Source organism: Squalius cephalus (assembly GCF_949319135.1).
Source record: "Squalius cephalus genome assembly, chromosome: 7".
In the NCBI taxonomy this organism is placed as follows: Eukaryota; Metazoa; Chordata; class Actinopteri; order Cypriniformes; family Leuciscidae; genus Squalius; species Squalius cephalus.
This window is the reverse complement of record NC_137128.1, coordinates 4,150,137-4,177,603: the sequence shown is the minus strand read 5'-3', so window position 1 is coordinate 4,177,603 and position 27,467 is coordinate 4,150,137. Positions and strand designations below refer to the sequence as shown.

The window sequence follows — 27,467 nt, the reverse complement described above, 5'->3', positions numbered from 1 at the left end:
CTTTGGAGCCATAAAAGTTTATGACCAGGTTCGAGTTACAAGACACTATGGAGTGATTTCCTTTCAATGAATCTTCGGAATTAAAGATTTTACTCTAGCAAACCACACCTCTATTATAAATTTGTAATGAATGGTAAAATGAAATTTTACTATGTGGAAGTCCATATATGGAAATGTGCTTCAGTTGCATCTCGTGGTGGGTTTCTGGTTGAAAGTCCACGAGTGTGTGTGTGTGTGTGTGTGTGTGTGTGTCTTCTGGAATGTCACGAGGCCAGCCGAACTGGCGCTGGCAAATTGCTCCTCGTGGGGCAATTATTAACCAGTACGGACACAAGACGATGTGTCTTCCCATATGATCACTTAATTTGAAAAGCAGATGCCATTGTTGCTACATAATCCCCCCTGTTGTTAGACGAAATCCGGGATGGACTTCGTCGAACAACAAGTAGGCACAATGGATGGCAGGTGGCTCATGACGATCAAATAGCAGGTGGTTGCTAGGCTGATGATTCAGCTCAAGTGAGGTTGAGGTGGTCGATGTCGTGGGACCCCCCCCCCCCCCTTTTCACGGTTCGTAGGAACTCGCCAGACACGGCTTTGTGAGCTTGGCTGTGGATGCTCACGTCTTGTTGAGTCTGGTACAGGATGAAAGCCAAGACGAGTGTCGGGGCGTGGTCGGTGACCGTGGAGATGCCCATCACAGTGTTAGACTTCCTGGGTGTCAGTCTTGCCTTGGTGATCAGGAGTCGGGCTGCTCTCTCTCCATGCGATGCCGGATGCCGGATCTGGTGATGTCCGATTGCGGCTGCTTTCTAGCGAACCACCACAGCATCCTGTTAGAGGAAAAAGGGAGAGAGAGAGAAAGGGAGGAAAACTTTCAGCAACGGATGTCCTTGGTTGGCTAGGACAGTCTTGTTGCTTCGCTGAGGTTGGTATGCCACATGCTTTGATGTCTCATGCGTGGCTTTTGTGCTGCGATGTTCAACACATGAGGCGTCTTGGTGGCATAGGAAAGGTCTGTTCATCAGAGGTCCGCATGACCTTTCTTTGTACACAGCGGAGGTGGCGTAAGCGGCTCTGAGGCGTGCAGTGTAGTTGGTAAAGTTTGTTCGTGCTGTGTAATCACTGCAATCGTGATGGTGGTATGTATGTGGCGCAGACATCAGTCTGGTTGCACAGCTGCAGGTCAGAGATGACCTTGAAGCAGCAGGTGTCAGTGTTCGTTTTCTGTGTCGGTGTCAGACGTGGCTGCACTGTCTTCATCTGTTGTGTAAGAAGACTCGGGCTCATCAGGGTTCTGGAGAGAGTGGCTATAGGTTTGACGGTCAGGGCTTGGAGTTCTGGACGGCGGGTGATGCTGGTTCCAGAATCTTTCTGAGCGCTCGGTCCGACGCTTTGGATGAGCACCGTCACAGTCGTGCTGCCACCTGCTGTCTGGCTCTGAGCAGTGCTCAGAGACGGAGTAAATTGTGTGTGTTTCGACAGTCTTTTCATCCATAGCCCTTTGCTTGGTGTAAGCCTTGTGGGCTAAGTCTCTGAGTTTTCGAGTAGACATGGTTCGTGGGCAGACGAGCACACCGAGATGTTTACTCACGCTGCTATGTAGATTCCGCAGAAATAACGTTCTAAAGTTCACATCTTCTTCCATACCTGGGGTGTCGGTTGCTCCGAAAAACGTTTGTCGGAGTCGGCCATAATAGGAGTTTGGGTGTTCAAGTCGGGCCTGTTTCACGTCGAGGGCCGTGATAAACCCTTGGTCAGATTCTGGGTCAGAGAATTCATGGATCAAAGCTTGTCGCAGTTGCTTGTAATCTGCTTTGACAGCCTCTGGTTGTCGATCCAGGAAGCTACGCACTTCTCTATTTGCGGTGATTCGTAACAAGTAGAACTTGTCCCAAGCTGTCACGTTAGCGACAGTTTGCAGGTGAAAATCAATGTCTTGAAGGTAAGAATGAACACTGTGGTCTCCGGCAAACGTAGGAATGTTTCTGGCCAGCTTGTCAAGGCTGGTAGGACGAGAGCTGTTGCTGGGGGCCCAATCCGTCTGGAGAGGATTCTGACCCTTTACAGCTCTTGGTATTTGGCTGACAGGCGAGGCGTTGTGCAGTGGGCTTTCGCCCCCCTCTTCAGCTCTGGGTGTGTGGCTGAAAGGTGCGGACTCGCTGGAAGGGGGAAACGGTGTGAGATGTTCTTCCCCTTCCCTGTCACTGTTAAGTCTGTAAGCATGTCTCAGTTCTCTGCGAACCATGTCTAGTTCGTCTTCGAGATCGTGTCTCTGTTGAGCGAGCTCATGGATTTTAGTCTCTGCTCTCTCAAGGAGGGCTTCAGCCTGTTGGAGCCTTTCGTTGAGTTCCTTCCGGGTGAGTTCCTCCGACTGTTGTCTTTGGTCTGTGTGTCGATGAAGATCGTCTAGAGCATTTTGAAGTCTTTCAACTTCCTGTTGTAGCGTTGTGTCCGTCTCGTCCTCTTCCTCGGTCAGGGAGAGTAGCTGGTCTAGACGGCTCTGTGTGTGTGCTCGGTCCTCCAGGGCCTCTGTGGCCTGGAGCTGTAGTGCGGCTGTCTTTTGCTGCAGGTCGGCGTTGCTCCTTTCGCTGTCCCGGGCCCTGGCGACGAGTTTGAGTGCAAGGTTTCCGAAGATTTTGGACAGCTGCTCGTGGCTGTATGTCTGGGCTGGATCATGGGACTCGAACTGGCTCAGGTCTGTGTCCCGTTGCTCTTGGCTCGAGCGATGTGGGTCCTGGGGCAGCACGGTCTTTGTTATGTCCCTCAGCCATGCCTCAAGGTCGTCCCAGCGGACTGCAGGACAGGGTGAGCTCGACATCTCGGCTTACTGTTGGCGAGAGAAGCACAGCACACACAAAAAGAGACAAAATGCAAGTTTGTTTTAGGGTCAACTGAGCTATACTCATACGGGCTAGGCCGTTTATGAGAATTTCGGGCTAACTGATGCCGACAGTTAGCGGAGCCAATTTCGTGGGTATGGCTAAACCCACAATAGAGATTTTGACAGGCGGTAGCCTGGGAGTCGTCTAAAGACGCCCGCTTGGATTGTTTACTCTATTATTCAGCTTTCCTGGGGTCTCTCTTAGGTTCTGTATGTAATGAAATGAGAGAAACAAATCACAACAGAATAGAGAAAGACAAAGTTAGAGGTAGGGAAGAAAAGGGGAAACACAACACAAGGAAGTGAATTGATCTGCAATGAAACGTCACAAACAATAACACGGAGAGTGTTATATAGCAAAGTAAAAAAAATTAAAGAGGCCTAAGCCTATTAACACTGCTAGAGTTATCGGGACAGGACCTCGAAAGAAGGTGTGTCTTAGAGAGAAAAAGGTGGGCCAAGCACTTAAAATACACCAGGAGGAATATCTAGTATTCTGTGGTTCATAATAAGTGGATGGGTTCTATCAAATTTTAGTTACCTGAGGTGAATAGAGGTCATCCAGGTGGAAACCAGTGATGACGTCTCAATCACCACAGTGCACTGACTGAGTCCTGCCCATAGATACACAATAAGGGATTAAGAGGTTGGACTTAATGTGAATTAAGGCTTTCTGGTTTCATCAAATTGGGTAAATATGTATGCAGGAGTCAGAGGCAAAGGCTTTACTAAAATAGTGATACAACAAAAAATTATGATAACTGATGGTGATTTATCAGAATAACCTACCCCACCCCCCCCTTTGGAGAAAAGAGGGAAGAGAAAAAAAAATTATCAATGAAATAAAATGTGAATAACAACACAGGCTTGAGACGCAGGCAGAGGGATAGGCCCCGGCAGTGGGTTTGTGCCACTAGGGTGAGGGCCGTATGTCTTCTCAGTGGTCTTCCCTGGCTGATTAGACACAATTTTGAATTAAAATTCAAACTAGTTTGAATTGAAATTCAACTAAGCATGCAAGGGGAGGTTCAAAATAATAAAAATAAGGAAGGAAAGAAAATTAGAATGATGACAGTGACGTATCAATACTAAAATTAATTAAACTGAAATTCAGAATGACTTCCCATAATCCTTACAATAACACTGAAGTTATTAGTATTGATTATAAAAATAATCAAACGAAAAGGGTAGCAATGAGACACTTCAATTGCAGACTGGGTTAAACAGATATTGATAAGTCGACCCAAGATGGCCACACGGTGGCGTGCTTCTTCCTAGGTGGACCTATCAATGAACTGAGTGAAACAAATCCAAGTTTTTAATTCGAAAAGTTTCTTTTTTTTCGAACTTAACTTAAAGTGTGACAGTCGAAAACAGAAAAAGGAATTGTCTAACTCCAAATAATATCAGCATAAGCTAAGCTTGAATGCAGTTAAGTATTTGAGAGAGAAACTGAATGCAGAGAGGAAAAGAACTTGAAAGCAGGTGTTATCTTAGAACGCCACCAGAGGGCGTAATTGCGCTCGCGCAGGCTGACGTCAGTGGGAGGCGACGCTCACGTAGGATGACGTCGGTGGGGCGCGCGTGATTTGAGAACTGCCACGCACCTAGAGGCTGCCCTCTAGTGTCGGTGACGTGATTCAGCAATTTAGACAGCAGATTTTTATCTGTGGAAATCACGAGTATTTCGCGCTCTGTTGCATGCGGAAAATGCGAGTTTCACAACATGTAACTACAGGGATTACACATTTATATTACACATTTACATTACACATTGAGACGGTTTTAGCATAAGAAAAGGGACTATCATCTTTTCTTAATTCATAAAACTGGTCTTCAATTACACATTAGATATAAAACGGTTTACATAAAAACAGGTATTAAAACTTCTTGTTTTAATCACTAGAAACTGTGAGCAAACAGGCATTAAACATCTGTTTACTTAAGCTGTGAGCACAACGGGCATCAAAACAGCTGTGAGCATTAATTATCATTTGCTCATCTCCCATAAGCATTAATCAAAATAGCAATTTTATGATTTTTGCGTAGGTTTACGAAATTGGATCGCGAGGCCAATTTCTGACCAGGAGTTTAACGTTAACGTATTATCATAAGGCCTATTACGACTGAAACTGAGGCACTGCCCAGGTCAGATTTACGCCTTCGTCCTAAAAGAGATCCTTCGTCTTCATTTAGTCGGTTTAAATCATATTACATGTACTAACTGTAAAGAGTTTTGCTTCGTCTTTACAGAGACACAATGTAATGTCATGAACTGCAGTTTTAGCTCTTAACAGTGATTAAAAATGCTTAGACATTTTTTTGGAACTGTTACTTTGAAGAGCTGAGCTGGCTTTGTGCCTACTGTCAGCTGAGTGAGTTCGCCTTAGCGACTTACCTCACAATTCAAAACGCGCGTGTAACGTTACAATTATTAATACCAATAATACACATTCACTGAAACTGAATTTGTTCCACCAAATAAAGTTTGAAACTGCCTAAAATAACTCCACCAAAACATGTAACGAATACGACTCTGGGTAAATATGAATTAGCTCAAGAATATGGGGAATTTTGAGATATTAATATTTATGACTCATGGTCATAATTCATAAGTCGCATGTACATTTATTTTATCAATTTCCGAGATTACCTGGTTCTGTAACTGATCTGACCAACATTTAATTCGTCCAGCGAAATAAATATAAAATCATTACAGTCAAGAAGAGATATTCACAAACTTCAAGAGAGTTTCATGTCCTGGCCACGGACATCAACTTCCTGAGTTTATTAATTGAAACTACTCAAGTAGTCTATATTTCGAGCTTGTAGCTTAAGGTCTTTTAAAGTTTCATTGACTTATAAGGTGGATTTCCAAACACAGAGGCAGTGAAAAGTATTTATGAATTTTAATAAATGCAAAACTAGAGATTATGAGCTACGAATATACACGTACGTAAAAATGCAAACAATAAACAAACAACATATAACCAAACAATAACATAAGTGATCAGAATGAAATGAAAGAAAGAAAGAAAGAAAAGAGAAGAGGAAGAAGGGGAACTTAATTCACAGTCCTAAGAGATAGACACCAGGAAAACAGCTTTTATCAACTCAATATACTTGCAGTATTCTGTGCTCTTTCAGTGCGATGCTGTAAAAGAGGCGCGCGTGTCCGGCTGGTTTGCGTCTGGCTTCGTCTTCTGGGTCGTTTTGCAAGACGATGTAAAGGCTTACTTGAATTTAAGTTACCGCGAAAATTAGGTTCGTCTTCCGTGCGGAAGAGGCCAGAAATCTTGGTTTCTAAGGCAGCAGGCTTTTACATGGCGCGGGGGTTTGTGTCCCAGAGGCCACGGCGAGGCCTGTTCAGCTGGTTGCCATGGAGCTGCGCTACACGTGGATGAGGTCCGGGATGAGAGCGACCGGAGAAGAGAGGAAGTGGAATCAGCGGGGTCGAAGAAGGAAGAGCGGTGAGCGAAGAAGGAAGAGAGTGTGATGAGGGGGTTTCTGCCTTTTAACAAACATCTGTTTACGCCTTCTCTTGGAACGACAGCGAATCAGATTGTCTTTTCTGAGGCGGGAAAATTCTCTTTGTGTGAAGAAGAAAACGCCTACTTTCACCATATGTCTTATGAGAGAAAGAATTCATATTTCTTCTTAAGATTGTACACCTGGAACAATACATCTTACTGTAATTTACTATGTGTGACGGGTTGAATTAAAACAGGACGGTCAGACAGATACTAATTATGACAGATAAAAGTCGGGGCAACATGATGTTACATCTATATGCATAATTACACACACATAAAGTTTGATTAAACACACAATAAAATTGTCATCGTTTCCGTTATGGCAAGTGAAGGCACCTGGGAAATAAAGGAATATGTATCAAACATTTGAAGAGTTTTCTCTGAAGAGTTCCATGAAAAGTAAATGTGTTGGAATGTTGGTTTGCCAAGGAACTGGATGAGCTGCAGCTTTGGAGCCATAAAAGTTTATGACCAGGTTCGAGTTACAAGACACTATGGAGTGATTTCCTTTCAATGAATCTTCGGAATTAAAGATTTTACTCTAGCAAACCACACCTCTATTATAAATTTGTAATGAATGGTAAAATGAAATTTTACTATGTGGAAGTCCATATATGGAAATGTGCTTCAGTTGCATCTCGTGGTGGGTTTCTGGTTGAAAGTCCACGAGTGTGTGTGTGTGTGTGTGTGTGTGTGTGTCTTCTGGAATGTCACGAGGCCAGCCGAACTGGCGCTGGCAAATTGCTCCTCGTGGGGCAATTATTAACCAGTACGGACACAAGACGATGTGTCTTCCCATATGATCACTTAATTTGAAAAGCAGATGCCATTGTTGCTACAATGTAGTAGAGAGGAAATTTCACGAATGGACTTATTGCAACCGATCACGGTCCCACGCTTGAGTTCACTGAGCTCCTGAGAGCGACCCGTTCTTTCACAGATGTGTGTAGAAGCGTCTGCATGCCTCGTGCTTGATTTATACAACTGTAGCCATGGAAGTGATTGGAACACCTGAACTCAATGATTTGAAGGGGTGTCCCAATGAACGAACTGGATAAACACAACCACCAGGTGTGGAAGCACACATGTGCTAATTTGAAAACGCAGCACTCAGGTGTGCTATAAAAGGCAGCAGGTGAGTTCACCTGTCTTCAACAAAAATGGAAGGAGCTAGAAGTAAAAGAAGAAGAGTGAGAATGAGAGGGGGAGCTCAAAGAGGAGATGAAGGAGGTAGAGGAAGAGGAGAAGGAGGTAGAGGAAGAGGCCCAGGTAGAGGAAGAGGAGAAGAAGGAGATAGAGGAAGAGGCCTAGGTAGAGGAAGAGGAGAAGGAGGTAGAGGAAGAGGCCCAGGTAGAGGAAGAGGAGAAGAAGGAGATAGAGGAAGAGGCCTAGGTAGAGGAAGAGGAGAAGGAGGTAGAGGAAGAGGCCTAGGTAGAGGAAGAGGAGAAGAAGGAGATAGAGGAAGAGGAGAAGAAGGAGATAGAGGAGGAGGCCTAGGTAGAGGAAGAGGAGAAGGAGGTAGAGGAAGAGGCCTAGGTAGAGGAAGAGGTAGGGAAGAACTTATGCCATTGAAGACATAGCCTGTGATGTGGATGAAATCTTATGGCCTGATCCAGCCAGACGGAGAGATGATGAATAGTTACAGTATTCTTGTTGCTTTTACAGTAGTATTTCTTCAGAGTCAAAGTGTATGTACTTCATGCAGTAATTTTTATTTGTCTACAGATTTTATTTGTTTCATTGATTTCATTGTTGGCTGATTACTGTAACTGATTATGGTAAGAAATACTGTGCAAGTATTGAAATAAATACTTGAAATATTCAGTCTGCAGCATCAGTGTTGTGCAGTGCTTGGTAAGTTTATAGTAGGCCTATTTGTGTACATTCTCCCTATATCTCAAACTAATCATGAAGAATGTTGTGGGTATGTCACTATTTTTTTTTTTTTTTTTTTTGTCATCTAAATTATCCCTTACATAACAATGTCTGGCCAAAAATCTAGCACATGCTATTTCCTAAAATTAGTTTTTTTACAAATGTGTTTTATATTTATCACAGCTGTGATAGAGGAAGAGGTAGGGAAGCAACTGGCTACAATAGTGTCTGATCATTGAGGACTGTGTTGGTTAAATGAAAACTAATAGCATTTTCACAAATATGTGTATATGTTTTGACTGAAGTGTGTCATTTTGCAAACAATCTAGGAATTATGCAAATTGAGTGTGGTGTTTGGATAATTGTGATTCTGTTATAAAAAAAAGAACCCGGTTTTCAAAATTGCGTGTAAACAATTGAAAAAAACTGTAAAACAGCTGTTTTCTATGTGAATATATAGTAAAGTGTAATTTATTCCTGTGATCAAAGCTGAATTACAGCATCATTACTCCAGTCTTCAGTGTCACATGATCCTTCAGAAATCACTCTAATATGAGGATTTGATGATCAAGAAATATTTATGATTATTATCAGTGTTTAAAACAGTTATTTACATTTTTATTTCATGATGCTATAATGAATAGAAAGTTCAAAAGAACAGCATTTATCTGAAATGGAAAGCTTTTGTAACATTAAACACTACCGTTCAAAAGTTTGGGGTCAGTAAGAATTTTAATTTTATTTTTGGGGAAAAGAAATAAAATAAATCAATACTTTTATTCATCAAGGATGAGTTAAACTGATCAAAAGTTACAATAAAGACATTTATAATGTTAGAAAACATTCTATTTTAAATAAATGCTGTTCTTTTGAACTTTATATTCATCAAATCATTTTGAAAAAAAAAATTGTACACAACTGTTTTCAACATTGAAAATAATAGTGAATGTTTTTTTGAGCATAAAATCATCAATCTATATATCTATATCTATAAAGGCATCAATCTATATATCTATATCTATCTATCTATCTATCTATCTATATATATATATCTATCTATATCCCATAGCCCTGTGGAGGAGCTATCAATCTCTGGTTAGAGACTGTGGTCAGGTTCATTTTTCAAAAACACAGGTTGTTGGCTTCAGCTGATAAAGTAGGACAGCCTCCTGGTACAGGGGTTGACACTGGTCCCCCTGGAAGTAGCAGGCTAGGGCCCAACGGGTCTGGGCCACACTCCCTGAAAGACTCCTCTGAGTCGGGCTGTGGTGTCCAGGCCTTGAGCTGGTGTCCAAGTCCTTCGTGTAAAACCACAAAGGTGCTTCCTCACTGACCATGAAGCTCGGACAGCAGCCGTGGGGTGTAGTGCTACTGACAGCCTGATGTGTACCAGCAGGGGGATTTAACTCTGAGTTTTGTGTTTTGTGCTTGTGCGTCCCATGCCTCCGGGCTGCTGTCCCTTCAGACGAAGAAGAGGATGACTTGTTCTCTAGGTGTCCCTCTTTTACCTCCTGGTCGCACTAGCGGTCACGCTGAGGCGTTCCCCAGAGTCATCGACAGTGTCTCGTTCCCTGTTCTCAGGGAACAAGGGTTACAGTCGTAACCCGAGACGTTTTGTGTGGTTTTAAGAAATGGAGCTATAGTTTCAGAAATTGTAAGCAATTTGAAAAAACTGTAATAGATCTCAAGACTCATATGGCTCATAACCTGTGTTTTTATCAAAACATCAAGACTTGAACTTCAAGTTGATGTTGTCGTAGGGTAACTTTGGTGAACTTTGGAAAAGAGTTGGTTACAAAAAGCTTTGAAGAGCAAACAGTGCATAACTTTATTTTTAATTTTTAAATTGAATTTCAAAAATACAAATGGTTAACATGGTTTTATTTGTAGAGCATTTACAATAGGGGTTTTTAGGCTTGTTTCTGGTAAGCCAGGAAAGTTTTCTCAACAGAAATGGAACATTAATATTTGTTATCTAATATTAATGTTATCTAACGTTTCTCACACATTATAGTAACAAAATGACTGCTAATTGTAAATTGCGATCGTCTGCAGCTTTCTGTGTGAAGACGGGAGATCAGATGTGCTGTATTAAACTAATTAGAGCTCTTTATAGGTCATTACACTAAAACATCTGCAAGGTTTTAACTAGAAGGTTAGTTTACATGGTCAATAGCGAACGTTCTGTACACGTTCTTTTGAGGTTATTTACAACGTTATTTATTTATAAAATAACCAAATGCTAACGCTAGGGAATGTTCTCTCTTGGAAATTGGCTGATTCTGACATTTTCAGGAGGCAATAATCAAATCAGTCATGACTGAAGTGAATGAAACCCCAGACACATGTCTGTCTCTTGAAAGTGCTGTTTGGAGTAAGACTTCAGACGGGTTATGATCAGGCAAGAGCTTCAGCGATAGAAAGCTGTTGTTGAGATGTTGGCTCCAGTAACAGGACAGTTTACTTCACTTCACTTCAGCTTCATAGACATGTTGGGGTGATTTCAAACATCAACAGTGTTTCTCAGAAACCACTTACTGCTTTTGTTTTTATTCAAATCAAGATTTATTTTTTAATCAAATGTTAAATGTAGTTATTTTTTATTTAAATCAAATTTTATTTTTGAAATTTATTATTTGTTTAAACTAAAATGTATTTACACCAATTTAATTCATTTTAATGTTGCATTTAAACAATGCTAATTTAAATAATTTTTATTATAATAAAATGTACAGTATTTAATCTTTTTTTTTTTACAATTTCACACTTTTTCCCTCAACCTTCCCCCAGACTCCAGTCTGAAAGTCGTATCAGTCTTCTTTTAAATTACTGAATGAGACTGTAAGAGATTCTCTTCAATTTCTTTCCATCTTGAGTTAAATGTTCATTCAGTTCATTCAGACTCTTAAGCTGTGCTGCACCAGTTCACAAGGAACTCATGAGGTTTATTCAGAGATATAAAACACTGAGATGTCCTGAACTTACATACAAAAACTAGACTTGAGAACAAATATTTACAAAATCACATTTACTGCCTTTCAACATATTAATGCCCAGAAATATTGAAAATCCAGCGTCTCGTGTCAGTCTGTGCTCATGTGAAGGACAGACCCAACTCTCTTTCTCTCTCTCTCTCTCACACACACACACACACACACACACACACACACACACACACTCTCTCTCTCTCTCTCTCTTCTGGTCACTGCTGTACATGGTACAGACGTTCTCACACACACACACACACACTCGTGTCTCAGCTGAGCATGGTGAGGTGCTGGCGGTGGATGTGGTCCTGCTCCAGCTCCACACACACACACACACACACTCGTGTCTCAGCTGAGCATGGTGAGGTGCTGGCGGTGGATGTGGTCCTGCTCCAGCTCCACACACACACACACACACACACACACACACACAGACACACACACACACTCGTGTCTCAGCTGAGCATGGTGAGGTGCTGGCGGTGGATGTGGTCCTGCTCCAGCTCCACACACACACACACACACACACACACACACACACACACACACACACACACACACACACACACACACACACACACACTCGTGTCTCAGCTGAGCATGGTGAGGTGCTGGCGGTGGATGTGGTCCTGCTCCAGCTCCTCGTGACTGGGATGCCAGAGTCGGGTCAGGATCCGCTCCATGTTGAGCGCGTACATGCTGTGAGACGGCATCACCCTGCGCTGGACCTGCACACACACACACACACACACACACAATATCACTCTAACTACACACACCCAGTCTGAAAGCTCGACTCGCCACAGAAACCAGGCGTCTGTGAAGAACAACAGCGGAAAACCTGAGCAAAGTCACAGTCACTGAAGGTCCGCTGGACGGATGCAGAAATACATCGTCGCCTTCATTTATACAGTGATAACAGGAGATTACAGTAACAGAGATTGTTCGGCTTTAATAAAGTTATTGTCCAGCTAAAGTTAGTTTTGATCGAACCACTTCCGTCGCAACGATCATTAGTTATTAACTTAGGGGCCGCTAACACGACACCGTTCTCCCAGAAAACAGAAACTTTTAATGTGTTCTGGCCGTTCACTTGCACAACAACCATGTTTGGTGATCGAGAACACACACCTTGAAACAGGTTCAACGGTGCAAGTTTAGGAAAAGTGATAAAACGTTATCATCTCCATGTAAACTTACAAAAACACGAATCTGTGAAAATGATGATGGCGTGCACATGCATATTACGCATTTAGTCTACAGATGAAAGCCTATATTATAAGGCGACATTTCTCAGCTAAAACTCAGTTCAGAAGGGTTTGGAATATGGCATAAAACATTTGTGAATAAAGCAGTGTTTCCATCCCATGTGTTCAAGAGAACAAAATCATCACTTCCTGGGAAACTGGCTCAAAATATCAGTAATAACAGTGTAAGTTTCTGTAATGTGGCTGTTTTTCCCTCCATCATAAACGAGTGTGTCTCGAGTGTCAGGCGAAACACAGTCATGTTCTCCTGCGTTCGGATGCTGGTGTTCGGGAACACACTCGTGTGTGAGACGCTTCTGGAGGGAATTACACCAGATCATTCTGATCACACACTTCGACTCCGGCGTTTCAGAAACACCAAACCAACATCTGAGACGCTGAGATGCCATTGGTCCACTGGTTAGATCAGTTATCCAATCACAGCTCACGCTAAGTCATGTGAGTTTGAGGAATTTATTCAGCAAATGTGTTTCCATCTTAGTTTATGTGTGTGTTATCGGATAAAACAAGTATCAGCTTTAATTGCAGACGTTTGTATGTGCATGTTCAGAACTGATGCAGATCTTGGCAGGGTTTTTTTTTTAATGCGATATCCCAAAATGCTCATAAAAGCAGTTGTCTGGAAACACAGCTAGTGACATCAGTCCCTGGTTTACTGTGGCACAGAGGTACAGTATGAATAAAGCACACACTGACCACAGTATGAATTAGAGTTATGAACTACTGGTGTGTGTTCGGCGCACCTGAAGGGCTTCCAGCAGGTCGTATCCGCTGATGGGCGGCAGTGGAGGCGGGACACGGTCTCCTGAACACGCCAGCAGGAGAGCGGCCTGTTGCTCCGCATCATCCGGAGACACCTGAGGAGGAGGGCCGGCAGGAAGTGATGCGCTCGGGGGAGGCCTGCCACACACACACACACGTTTACATCACGAGCTGCAGTGACGGGGGTAGCTCATTACAAGTAACTCGAGTTACGTAATCCGATTACTTTTTCTAGTAACTAGTAAAGTAACGCATTATTTTTTCAGTTTACAACAAAATATCCAAGTTACTTTCCCACACATTTATTGACTGACAGCTCTCTTGCTGAGAGAAACAAAGTGAGGAGCTGTTGTGTGTAAATATGATGTTATTGTAGCTCTAGACTAAATGTGAACATGCATTTACTCGTCTCACTCGCACAGAAACATTCAGTGTTCCTCAAAATGAATAAAAACAGTAAAATGCAAACTCAGAATTTTACTCAAATCTTTTATAATTAACTATATTAAATTACACAAATATACTTTAAGTATTTAATCTCACTTTATTAACCAATGTCTTTGCTGCTGACCTTCAATGATCTAATTCCACCATGCCATACTAATAAGCAAAAATTACTTTAGATTAGATTTAGAAATAAGAGTGTTGAACTTCCTTCTCCTGTATCCTATTGATCTTTAATCCAGAACAGAAGCTGAAAGGTTTGTTTGAGTGGCGCCCTCTACTGTCCTATACTGTACACTACTGTACCCTACCTCTACTATATACTGTACACTACTGTACTATACCTCTACTGTACACTACTGTACTCCACCTCTACTGCCCTCTACTGTCCTATACTGTACACTACTGTACCCTACCTCTACTATATACTGTACACTACTGTACTATACCTCTACTGTACACTACTGTACTCCACCTCTACTGCCCTCTACTGTCCTATACTGTACACTACTGTACCCTACCTCTACTATATACTGTACACTACTGTACTATACCTCTACTGTACACTACTGTACTATACTGTACTCTACTGTACTCCACCTCTACTGTACACTACTGTACTATACTGTACTCTACTGTACTCCACCTCTACTGTACTCTACTGTACTGGAGTAAATATGCATTTCCTTCAGCCTGAGGATTATTCATTTCACTTTTGGTGTGAAAGGGCCTTAACATTCGCCAAAATTAGAACTTTTTTTGGGAGTAAGGCACCATATTGTAATGAAGTAAGGCCCTATTGTAATGAAGTAAGGCACTATTGTAATGAAGTAAGGCCCTATTGTAATGAAGTAAGGCCCTATTGTAATGAAGTAAGGCACTATTGTAATGAAGTAAGGCCCTATTGTAATGAAGTAAGGCCCTATTGTAATGAAGTAAGGCACTATTGTAATGAAGTAAGGCACTATTGTAATGAAGTAAGGCCCTATTGTAATGAAGTAAGGCCCTATTGTAATGAAGTAAGGCCCTATTGTAATGAAGTAAGGCACTATTGTAATGAAGTAAGGCCCTATTGTAATGAAGTAAGGCACTATTGTAATGAAGTAAGGCACTATTGTAATGAAGTAAGGCCCTATTGTAATGAAGTAAGGCACTATTGTAATGAAGTAAGGCCCTATTGTAATGAAGTAAGGCACTATTGTAATGAAGTAAGGCCCTATTGTAATGAAGTAAGGCCCTATTGTAATGAAGTAAGGCACTATTGTAATGAAGTAAGGCACTATTGTAATGAAGTAAGGCACTATTGTAATGAAGTAAGGCACTATTGTAATGAAGTAAGGCACTATTGTAATGAAGTAAGGCCCTATTGTAATGAAGTAAGGCACTATTGTAATGAAGTAAGGCACTATTGTAATGAAGTAAGGCACTATTGTAATGAAGTAAGGCCCTATTGTAATGAAGTAAGGCACTATTGTAATGAAGTAAGGCACTATTGTAATGAAGTAAGGCCCTATTGTAATGAAGTAAGGCACTATTGTAATGAAGTAAGGCACTATTGTAATGAAGTAAGGCACTATTGTAATGAAGTAAGGCACTATTGTAATGAAGTAAGGCCCTATTGTAATGAAGTAAGGCACTATTGTAATGAAGTAAGGCACTATTGTAATGAAGTAAGGCCCTATTGTAATGAAGTAAGGCCCTATTGTAATGAAGTAAGGCACTATTGTAATGAAGTAAGGCCCTATTGTAATGAAGTAAGGCCCTATTGTAATGAAGTAAGGCCCTATTGTAATGAAGTAAGGCCCTATTGTAATGAAGTAAGGCACTATTGTAATGAAGTAAGGCACTATTGTAATGAAGTAAGGCCCTATTGTAATGAAGTAAGGCCCTATTGTAATGAAGTAAGGCACTATTGTAATGAAGTAAGGCACTATTGTAATGAAGTAAGGCACTATTGTAATGAAGTAAGGCCCTATTGTAATGAAGTAAGGCACTATTGTAATGAAGTAAGGCCCTATTGTAATGAAGTAAGGCCCTATTGTAATGAAGTAAGGCCCTATTGTAATGAAGTAAGGCCCTATTGTAATGAAGTAAGGCCCTATTGTAATGAAGTAAGGCACTATTGTAATGAAGTAAGGCACTATTGTAATGAAGTAAGGCCCTATTGTAATGAAGTAAGGCACTATTGTAATGAAGTAAGGCCCTATTGTAATGAAGTAAGGCCCTATTGTAATGAAGTAAGGCCCTATTGTAATGAAGTAAGGCCCTATTGTAATGAAGTAAGGCACTATTGTAATGAAGTAAGGCACTATTGTAATGAAGTAAGGCACTATTGTAATGAAGTAAGGCCCTATTGTAATGAAGTAAGGCACCATATTGTAATGAAGTAAGGCCCTATTGTAATGAAGTAAGGCCCTATTGTAATGAAGTAAGGCACTATTGTAATGAAGTAAGGCCCTATTGTAATGAAGTAAGGCCCTATTGTAATGAAGTAAGGCACTATTGTAATGAAGTAAGGCACTATTGTAATGAAGTAAGGCACTATTGTAATGAAGTAAGGCACTATTGTAATGAAGTAAGGCACTATTGTAATGAAGTAAGGCACTATTGTAATGAAGTAAGGCACTATTGTAATGAAGTAAGGCACTATTGTAATGAAGTAAGGCCCTATTGTAATGAAGTAAGGCACTATTGTAATGAAGTAAGGCACTATTGTAATGAAGTAAGGCACTATTGTAATGAAGTAAGGCACTATTGTAATGAAGTAAGGCCCTATTGTAATGAAGTAAGGCACTATTGTAATGAAGTAAGGCCCTATTGTAATGAAGTAAGGCACTATTGTAATGAAGTAAGGCACTATTGTAATGAAGTAAGGCACTATTGTAATGAAGTAAGGCCCTATTGTAATGAAGTAAGGCCCTATTGTAATGAAGTTAGGCACTATTGTAATGAAGTTAGGCACTATTGTAATGCATGACTGTTAAAGTAAGTGTCCTGAACACTGGTGCTGAGTGAGAGCTAAGAGGAGGAGGAGGACGTGCCGCTCTGTGACGCTGAGGTAGGCCGGCAGACTGTTCTTCAGGTACGGCCGCGGCGTGACGTCACTGCCGAACGCGTACTGGAAGTGTCCGTCGCGCAGACGATAGGCTTTCCTCCGCGAGACCAGCGCTGTCAGGATATCCTTCAGATGGACCTGCACAAGACAGCCAGAACAACATTGAAAATGCTTGGGTTGTTTTACTATTTTCATGACAAGTCGGCACAATTCCTCCCTAAACAAAACATGCAAATCACAATGGGGCTAAAAGAGGCTTTATTTTCTGTATGCAAAGTATATATATATTTTTTAAGTCCATGAGACGTTTTAGCAAGATCGACCCATGAAGAGCATGAGTTATGAATGCAGGAGCTGTTATGAATGCATGAGTTATGAATAGATGAGTTATGACTCACGAGCTGTTATGAACCTACGAGTTATGAATGCATGAGTTACAAATGTACGAGCCCTAATGAATCACTGAGTTGTTATGAATGTACAAGTTGTAATGAATCCACAAGCTGTGATGAATGTAGTTGTTATTGAATGCATGAGCTGTTATGAATCTACGAGTTATGAACGCACAAGCTGTGATGAATGTTTGAGCTGTTATGAATCAACGAGTTGTTATGCATGTAGTTATGAATGCATGAGTTATGTATCTAAGAGTTATGAATGTACGAGCTGTTATGAATGTATGAGTTATGAATGTATGAGCTGTTCTGAATGCACAAGTTGTTATGAATGCATGAGCTGTTATGAATCTACGAGTTATAAATGCACAAGCATGCTGTTATGAATGCACAGGCTGTTATTGAATGCAGGAGCTGTTATGAATGCATGAGTTATGAGTGCAGGAGCTGTTACGACTGCTGACCTCCAGAGCACACAGCAGGCTGCTGACGGCGTCCTCGCTCACGTTGTCCAGGCCCATCTCGAAGGCGCTGACCATCATGCGCGCCTCCATCTGTCCTCTAGTGGGCAGCAGCAGCGTCTGTGCGCTGAGCCGTAGCTCATCGTCCTCCGCCTCCCGAGGGCTGAACGCCTGCGCCGCCTGCAGGGGGTTCTGGGGCTGGAAGCGGTGCTGCGACACACACACACAGACCACGCTTACAGCGACACACACACAGACCACGCTTACTACGACAAGACTACTCTAGACCAGCAACAATTCTCGTCCTCATGACTATAACGCCAAAGCACATCATGATACGTATATACAGTACAGTAATACACCACTGTGATAACATCTGCTGCTTTAAGACACACTTCAGTAATATCAGTTTGACAGCACTGACACTCTGGAAGCTCGTTTCTGACACAGAACAAAAAAATAAAGTTTATAGATCTAGTTTATATCTAGCCATTGCGACTTTTTTCCTCATGGTTCCGATTTTATATCCCGTTATTCCGACTTTTTTCTCGTGATTCCGAGTTTATATCTCGTTATTCCGACTTTTTTCCTCATGGTTCCGATTTTATATCTCGCTATTCCGACTTTTTTCTCGTGATTCCGAGTTTATATCTCGTTATTCCGACTTTTTTCCTCAAGGTTCCGATTTTATATCTCGCTATTCCGACTTTTTTCTCGTGATTCCGAGTTTATATCTCGCTATTCCGACTTTTTTCTCGTGATTCCGAGTTTATATCTCGCTATTCCGACTTTTTCTCGTGATTCCGAGTTTATATCTAGCCATTGCGACTTTTTTCCTCATGGTTCCGATTTTATATCTCACTATTCCGACTTTTTTCTCGTGATTCCGAGTTTATATCTCGTTATTCCGACTTTTTTCCTCATGGTTTCCGATTTTATATCTCGCTTTTCCGACTTTTTTCTCGTGATTCCGAATTTATATCTCGTTATTCCAACTTTTTTCCTCATGGTTCCAATTTTATATCCCGTTATTCCGACTTTTTTCTGGTGATTCCGAGTTTTTATCTCGTAATTCCGACTTTTTCTTGTGATTCCGAGTTTATATCTCGTTATTCCGACTTTTCTCCTCATGGTTCCGATTTGATACCTCGTTATTACGACTTTTTTCCTCATGATTCCAAGTTTCTCTCACAATTCCTACTTTTCTCTCGATTGCGAGTTTATATCTCGCAATTCTGCCTTTACACCTCGCAAATATGGCAGAAACAAGCTTCCATAGCTCTCAGATGAGAACAAAACTTGATCTGAATAATAACACAATCATCTTCTGTAGAGCTGCTTTACAGCTGAAATAGAATTTGTCTCAAAAGCCGGGTTTGCACCGCAGGAACTTTCCCCAGGAACTAGGGACTTTGGGCTGGGACTCGGTGTAAAGGGTCTAAATGAAGTTCCGGGTAAATATTTCCCCCTCTCAAAGTCCCTGCTTGTGAGGTAGTACTTTTTCAAAGTTCAGGACATTTCAGGGGTGGGACTTGCTAACTGGTTGCGTTCATGCCGTATTTTGATTGGTTAACTCCACGCAGCATTTCATCTGTGGCGGTGCGTGCAGTAAGAGTTGTTTGCTATCCGAATCCACAATGGAGTTTAAAAAATACGACCGATGGGCCGACGATGAGGTTCAGGCTTTATTAAGCTTATATGAGGAGGACGAAATCCAGCGGGAACTGGAAAGTCACACACAGTCCTACGTCACCGGACTAATTGCCTAATCTTCACGGTACATTAGACCACGGTGGAAACACAGACAGCGACAGGTCTGGGGGAAAAAGATCCTGGGACAGATTATTCTGGGTAATATAGGTGGAAATGCGGCAATGTTTGATGAAGTTTGCATCATTAACACTGTTATTTTCATATTTATCACTGTGAAGCTGCTTTGAAACAATCTGTATTGTATAAAGCGCTAAAGAAATAACTTAATTAAAATTATCTGTAAGAGTAGTTTTATAAAGTTACAGTAACTTTAGTACTACAGGCAATAAAAGACAGAATCATCGAAAATAAGAGGAAATAAAGCCACATTACGTTCAGGCAGATATTAGTAAATATGAGCTTAACTGTCATGAGAATAAACTCACATTGCACCAAATCATGAGGGTTCAACTCCTTTATGCACAGTACCATTTCTTTTTAACTAAGTGAGACCTATATTTGTGAATATGGTAATGATGTGAGTGAGAAAACAGAACTAACATCGAATTTCTGCCGAACGGAGGGGAACTTCTTCTTGCCTCGGTTGGGTTTGCCTGGTTTAGATGCGGATCCACCAGTCCACTGCAGCGCCCCCGCGCCCTCTGCACACACACACACACATCAGCCACACACACACACACAGTAAACCCCTGCTGAGCCAGCAGATGTGCGAGTGCCGGAGTACCTGAGGTGGAGACGATGATCTGGCAGCGCGTGAGAATGGCCAGGAGGAAGTCATTGTGCACATGGACTGTGGAGGGAAACACACGAGCGTGAGCTGAGGTCAGCACGAGCCCTGCAGGCGTGACACACGCGTGACCTTACCGTGGTCCTGCGTGACCTTACCGTGGTCCTGGGCCAGCAGACGCCGGGCCTCCGTGTCAAACTCCTCCTTGCTGATCTTCTGCTTGAACCACAGCTTCAGATTGGCCCAGTAACTGTGAACGAGAGCAGCTCATGAACACACACGCAGAGAAACATCAGTGTGAATGGACAATCACACACACACGCACAGATAAATCAGCAGCAGCAGAACGCACATGATCACATGAGAAAATAACCAGGCTTCTATAAATCATAACTGTGACACGCATCAAAAATATGACATTGTGGACATTAATTTCAATATTTCAATCTCATAACTTATTATGTCAATTTGGAATTTATCATATTTCGACACTTTATCTCATAATTATGACTCTTTGTCAATTATGACTTAGTGTGTCAATTTCAAATCTTTATCTCATAATTATTAGTAAGAAAAATGTAGGCCTATTTTGTCTTTTTATCTCATAATTATGACCTAAAAGTATATCATAAATTCAGCTTTTTGTCAATTATGACTGTCAAAACGTTTTTTAGCTTATAGTTATGACTTAGAATATCATGATTTTCTCTTTATATCTCATAATTTTGACTAGTACGTTAGAAATTCAACTAGTCATAATTGAGTTAAGTCGCAATTTCAATGTGTTATATCTTCATTTTTAATTAGTTATGATTTGCCAAAACATGATTTAATTCACTTTATTTGAACACATTAATAAAAGAATATACGTGAAATATTGATGTTTTAATAGTATTATTCTGTGCTGTGACTCAAAACCAGCACTGCGATCACAGTCAGTCTGACAGATTCAGAACTGAGGATAATGACAATGTTTTTTAAAAACTAGATTACCATCAAATGAAGCAGTGAAATTACATTTCTATTTGAGTTATATTAAAACCCAAACAATATAGAGTCAAACTGAGATTTACAGATTTTTTATTTGAAATGTCATAAAAGTGCTAAAATGATCTTCAAAACAAAGTTTGCAGCTCAATATTCTGCAAAACATATAGCAGAAAAGCTCATATTCACCGAATATTCAAATGCTGTCATTAAAATAACTCTGAAGCATCTGAAGACACAAAAGAAAAGTGTTAATAAACCTTATAACAGTTACTCGGTCAGTGTTTACAGTCATCGCTCATTCTGAACAGCTCACATGTTAGTATTGCTGAGCCAGCGACCGCTCATAAACACTCACTGTTTGATCGCTCATAAACACTCACTGTTTGATCGCTCATAAACACTCACTGTTTGACATTATTTACCGCTCACAAACACTCACTGTTTGACATTATCTCCGATAGCATCGGTTAAATTCTTCTTGGCGATCTCTAGTTCACTCGCGTGAGCGGCCATTGTTGCACCGGAAGCTGCGATGACGCGTTCTTCTTCTTCCGCTGTTCGTTTCTTGGCGCGTTACAGACCATCGCAAGGTTCACACCGCCACCTACTGTATTCATGTGTGTAAAAGCATGGCTTTATTAATCCCTAGTTTTATTCTCCAGTTTCATGTAAACATTCAACTAATGCTCTTATAACTTCCAAATGATTTTTTTTTTTTTTTTTTTTGTCAGTTATTTGAACTTATTTTAATCTTTTTTTTTCTTCTTTTTTATTTAGTCAGTTCAAATACAAAAACATTTCAGTACAATGCAAAAAAAAAAAAAAAAAAAAAAAAAAAAGGTTACAAAGTATTAACAATACAGCTCAAAATATTTTACCAGATAAAAAAAAAATAAAAATAAATAAACATAAACTTAAGAGCAAATACAAAAATATAAGTATAAAATATCAGGGCAGTTATATGTATTTGAAAAGCTTTAATATTTGTATTGTTTTTATAAGCTTTTTATTTTGTGATCTCATGTTTGAAAGAGTTTCAAAATATATTGTTAGATCAGTGTTATAGAAGGCAATATAGGAGGGTTTCTTTTGAGTTATTTTTGTCTTATGAATATAAAATTTCGCCAAAATGATAAAAAGATTAATTATATAATTTTGTTTTTCAGAAAAATATGGGTTTTGGAAACAAAGTAAAATGTCATGAGGGTCTAAATTTAGACATCTGTTCAATTTTTTTGTCATATCTATTTTAAAGTCAGTCCAAAAAGAAATAGAAAAAGGGCAATATAAAAATAAATGTTCAATGTCTTCAAGTGATGTGTTACAAAAAGTGCACTTATCACAAACAGCGTGAATATATCTACTAATGGTTGCATTTACAGGATAGCATCTATGGATAATTTTGTACATTACTTCTTTGACTTTATTAGAAATAATAAACTTATAGGGCATAGTCCAAATGTTGCGCCAAGATATACAATAAGGTTTAAGCCACTTTGATTTACATGGAGGACTGGATCCAACATTAAAGGAGTTTCTTATAAAGTTGTTATTAAAACCTTTATCAAATAAAGAGAGACCATTTACAAAGAGTTGAGGATTTTGTAAAGATGTATTATTGATATCTACATCTGAAAATTTGTTTAATATTAGTATGCCATTAGGAATAGCCTTAATTACTTTGTTAAATTCTTTTTCATTTACAAAAAAAACATATTTTGAAATAAAATTAGGGTAGGTGTAAAATTGCCCATTTTTGTCAATTAGTTGGCTAACAATTAAAATGTTGTGTTGGACCCAATTCTACATGTACAAAGATTTTTTATTATGAATGATATTACTATTGTTCCATATAAAACACCTACTGGGAGAAAAATTGTGTTTGTACAAAAGGGACCAGAAAAGTAATGTTTGTTTGTGATAGTTAGCTAAAGCAATTGGAAGTTTACCGGTCATATAAGGACACTGCAACAACAAGTTTAATCCCCCAAGTCTCTTGAACAAAAAATAAGGGACTATATTAAATATACCAACTGATTTCTTGTTTCTAGTATCTAGTCTTTAAAATCCCATTTCCTTCCGGTTTTGATAAACCACTCTTCTCTTTCTTCCCTAAATTTCCCACGATTTATTTGTACATTTGTAAATAGCATATGTGTTTCTCCCCCTTCTCTTTTGATTGACATGGTGCTGGCGCTGCTTGTGTGTGTTTACTCGTCAGCTTGACAGTAATTTAACAAGCCTAATGTATGAAAGCAGCTCATAAAAATGATATATTATAATGGAAAACAAATAGCAAAAGTTGGATGTCGTTAAACATAAACATGTTTTTTAACTACACCTGCATGACACAATATAACCTGAAGATTTGCAGTTACAGAACTACAGATTTGTAGGCTTAAACTGAAGGTGTCAGAGTAACCAGCTTGTAGGAGGGCATTGCTCATCTGTGCCAGCGGAGGGCGCACTGCTCCTGAGTGACTGATGAGGGCTGTCTGAACAGACATATCAACATGGTTGTTAATTAAAAATGTGTGTATTTGTGCACATATCTATCATTTCGGAAAGCAGAATGAGTTGTAAGTCTGAGCTGTTCAGTGTTGAAGCTCTTGTGCTGTAAAAGCGGCTCAGTGGCCTCAGCTGAAGCATCTTTTAGGATTTCGTGATCTGGTGAAGTCTGTATTAAAGAAGCTTCTGTGAGGTGAGCTAATCCTGAAGTTAATTTGCTGTGACATGAAGATTTTGTGAGAGGAATGATGTCAGACACATGAGTTTGCAGAAAGTTCACTGTTTGCAGAAACCCACTAAGCAAAATTATGTTCAAAAGACGTCTTTGTCACAAAAGCAGACGTCCACTGAGGAGCCAGAATTACAGTTTTTATGTTTTTACTTTTTTTTTACGTGTTCTGCACATCTGATCAGGGGCGGTTTCTTCATTAGGGCGATCGGGCGACGCACCACCAAAGTGTGAAAGGGACATTCACAATCTCATTCAACCACAGAGTTACGCTAGCCGTCACTGTATGTTCTGCCTCTGGATATAGTCCAATCAGCGCCAAGTCACGTTCTGTGGGGTACCGCCTCTTTTTGGGCGATTTCACTCTGGCTGAGAATCGCCCAGAGTCTTCCCATAGACTTACATTCAAAGATGTTTTTTTCGAACTGCAGGCACTGCAATGCATTCTCTATGGGTTCCGGGAGGGCTCGCACTAACGTGCTTACGTCATCATACGTACCCTTGTGCAGCGATTGGTGGGAACAAACATACACTATTAAAATCTTTAAGATTAAGTGACAAATAATATTTGAAAACAATTTTGAATTTGAACAACAAGAAAAAATGAAACACTACTTTAATATCTTTATCAAATGTGATTAAAAAAATAAAAAAGAGAACGAGAGCGAGAGCGAGAGCGAGAGAGACTGTTAGGACATCTCGCGAGTTGAGGCCAGTTGAACTTGAACATGGCGTACGCAGTTAGTTCTATTGTCTGCACTGGCTATGCTTTCCATGGAGAGGGAACTAGTCAGGAACATGCCTGTTTTCAACGAGAGAGTAATTGATCACTTTGCTACTTTGAAAGAGAGAAGAGCAAATTTTCAGTAAGTAAGCAGTGTATTAAGCGAGTAATGTGATGTAAGCAGTGTAATAATAGTGAGTAACAGTTAGTGTAACTAGTGAGTAATGTGCAGGGTTCGTACGGGTGCTTGAAATCCTTGAAAGTGCTTGAATTTTGATGTGTTTAAGGTTTGAAAAGTGCTTAAATTTTGGATAAAATGCTTGAAAATGTAACTATTTCTTTCACAACAAATATTTATCTGACGGAATAGTTTGTTTATTAAATGGAGAAATAAAATGTAGCCCTTCACATTCAGAGCGATTAGCGCTACGCTGGCCAGAGCAAGTAGCGTAAATAGTGAGTTATGTGATTTCAGGTGTTTCTTATTAAATTGAAATTGGAGTAAATGTTTTTGGAAATTCGCATCCTGGCTGGGCTTTGTTTGAATTGATTTTGACTTGCTGCTGAATTGTTAACACTCATATAGAAACAAACAAGGAGATTTATTTATTGTAAATAAAGATTTATTTATTTGTAAGAGTCACTTTATTTTTCATTAATATTAAAGTAGTGAAGTTGCCTTTACATGCTTAAGCTGTTAATTTATCCATTGCATGGGTGAACCTTATCCTTATCAATCATCCAAACATTTGCCCCCCCGAGAGATTTTGCAGGAGCCGCCACTGCATCTGATATAGATGTTCATGGACCCTCTGTACAAGGTTAAAAGGTTACTCTTGTAGGTTACAAGGTTACTCTTGGTCCCTATACTTCTTGTGTTTGCTTTTCTTTGGCTGCTGTAACTGTGTGTTTGTAAAACACAATTGCTGTGGCAAAGAAAGCCAAGATCAAGTGAGATCAGGTGTTCACAACAATCATGTGACGAAATCATCACAACAAGAGCATCAAATGTTGTGGTTTTATTTTTGTGATTATATTTGGAATTTATAGCTGCCAACCTTGTGAAACTGATCATTTTAATGCTATTAGTGCCAATACTGCACTTATCTGAAGGTGGATATAAAGTTTTGAGCAAGTGTACCATGTAGTCACACACAGACATCAAGATTTTGCATATAAATCACAACAACGGTGACAATCAAAACAAAAAAGCGTCATGCTACAATGTATGATGGGTGGCTTTATAGTACAAAACTCATCCCTGATTCCAATGCTTTTTTGTTTTGATTGTCACTGTTGTAATTCATATGCATAATCTTGCTATAAATGCCAATTATAAAACACATTGGATGCTCGTTTTGTGATTATTTTGTCATCATCAACAAGGAGCTGATAACAGCTATAGCAGCCAAAGAAAAGCTAACAAAGAAGTACAGGGACCAACTAAAGCAAACACTTCCCACTACAATGGTGATTTCAAAATAGATGCTAAGTTGTCTAAAGGGGTGTGTGGTTTATTTTATTTTCCTGATTTTTGAACAAACACACACTGTCTCGGAGTTGCTTTGCAATTACAGATGGGAATTACATTGAAATAAACGTGAGTTTTAATTGAATGCATCCTGAGAGTGTTTATTTGGTCCAGAAACAGTATAAATTGTCTAAATGAGACCTTAAATGACCCTGTAAATATGTCCACAATGACCACATTTGAACTAGTTTTTAACCTTGTATGGAGGTTCCGTGAATGCCTGTATCTGATGTGCAGAACACGGAAAAAAAAAGACTTTCATTTTTTAAAAAACTTTCATTCTGGCCCCTCAGTGGACGTTTTTTCAACGTATGCTTTTGTGACAAAGACAGTGTTTGGAAAATATTGTAATTCCTCAGTGTACAAAATTGATTTAAAAAAAAAAAAAAAAATCGCTAAATAAATTATCTAAATGGTCTGAAATATCAGGATGAAAAAGAAGAAGCAGGATCGTACTTAACTTAATTGCAAATTTTTATCTCACAATTTGAGCGACCGAGGTGGAGCCAGTCGGAGTGAGGACTGAGGAGAAGCCGGAGAGACGAAGGAGTCTGGTGAAGCCAGAAGGACGACGGTCCCCGGTGGAGCCAGTCAGAGTGAGGACTGAGGAGAAGCTGGAGAGACGAGGGAGTCTGGTGGAGCCAGAAGGACGACGGTCCCCGGTGGAGCCAGTCAGAGTGAGGACTGAGGAGAAGCTGGAGAGACGAGGGAGTCTGGTGGAGCCAGAAGGACGACGGTCCCCGGTGGAGCCAGTCAGAGTGAGGACTGAGGAGAAGCTGGAGAGACGAGGGAGTCTGGTGGAGCCAGAAGGACGACGGTCCCCGGTGGAGCCAGTCGGAGTGAGGACTGAGGAGAAGCCGGAGAGACGAGGGAGCCTGGTGGAGCCAGAAGGACGACGGTCCCCGGTGGAGCCAGTCGGAGTGAGGACTGAGGAGAAGCCGGAGAGACAAGGGAGTCTGGTAGAGCCAGAAGGACGACGGCCCCCGGTGGAGCCGAAGGAGCAAGGAGCCAAAGTGGAGCCGACTGATGCAGTAATGAGGTGACGAAGGTGACTTAGAAACTTGGGCAAACCAGCGGAGACGAAGAGACTTGGAAGTTTGACAAGACTGGTGCCGATGAAGGAGACTTGGAGCTTGGTTAAATCCACCAGAGACGAAGAGTCTTGGAAGCTGGGAGGGAATGGCAGACACAAGGAGACTTGGAGGCCAGATGGAAGCAGTGGAGGAGGAAGGGTTTGGGAACAGGAGGAAATCACTGGGATGGACATTGGTACTGGCTCACACAGCTGGTCAGACGTGGCAGTGGGCATTGACTCCGGTACGGACGTGGCTCCAGGCTCTGGCTCTGTGTCTGCAGTCGGCTCATGCTCATGATCATGTCG

At 40.6% G+C, this 27,467-nt stretch overlaps 1 protein-coding gene across 3 annotated transcripts; it reads right to left on the bottom strand.

Annotated features, from left to right (window-relative positions):
* Positions 1-11,192: 11,192 nt before the first annotated feature.
* On the bottom strand, positions 11,193-21,667 carry tada1 (transcriptional adaptor 1). 3 transcript variants are annotated; one of them, XM_079876509.1, is made up of 9 exons: positions 21,534-21,667; positions 20,263-20,354; positions 20,102-20,167; positions 19,918-20,018; positions 17,668-17,874; positions 16,795-16,946; positions 13,291-13,447; positions 11,839-12,007; positions 11,193-11,782 (listed from the first exon to the last, which is right to left on the bottom strand). In XM_079876509.1, exons 1-8 carry the CDS (start codon positions 21,605-21,607, stop codon positions 11,870-11,872), a joined length of 987 nt encoding a protein of 328 aa, XP_079732635.1. In that variant the 5' UTR covers positions 21,608-21,667; the 3' UTR covers positions 11,193-11,782; positions 11,839-11,869. The 3 variants fall into 3 exon arrangements, with proteins under 3 accessions (XP_079732635.1, XP_079732636.1, XP_079732634.1); XM_079876510.1 differs by having other exon boundaries at positions 11,843-12,007; XM_079876508.1 differs by having other exon boundaries at positions 11,193-12,007.
* Positions 21,668-27,467: the final 5,800 nt, after the last annotated feature.

Bases quoted from the DNA above. Each gene is read 5' to 3' on its own strand.
- tada1 (XM_079876508.1), bottom strand. From the start codon at position 21,607: ATGGCCGCTCACGCGAGTGAACTAGAGATCGCCAAGAAGAATTTAACC. The intron at 20,019-20,101 runs GTACTCCGGCAC...GTGTGTGTGCAG, and splicing joins GATCATCGTCTCCACCTCAG to AGGGCGCGGGGGCGCTGCAG. The intron at 12,008-13,290 runs GTGCGCCGAACA...GTGTGTGTGCAG, and splicing joins ACCTGCTGGAAGCCCTTCAG to GTCCAGCGCAGGGTGATGCC.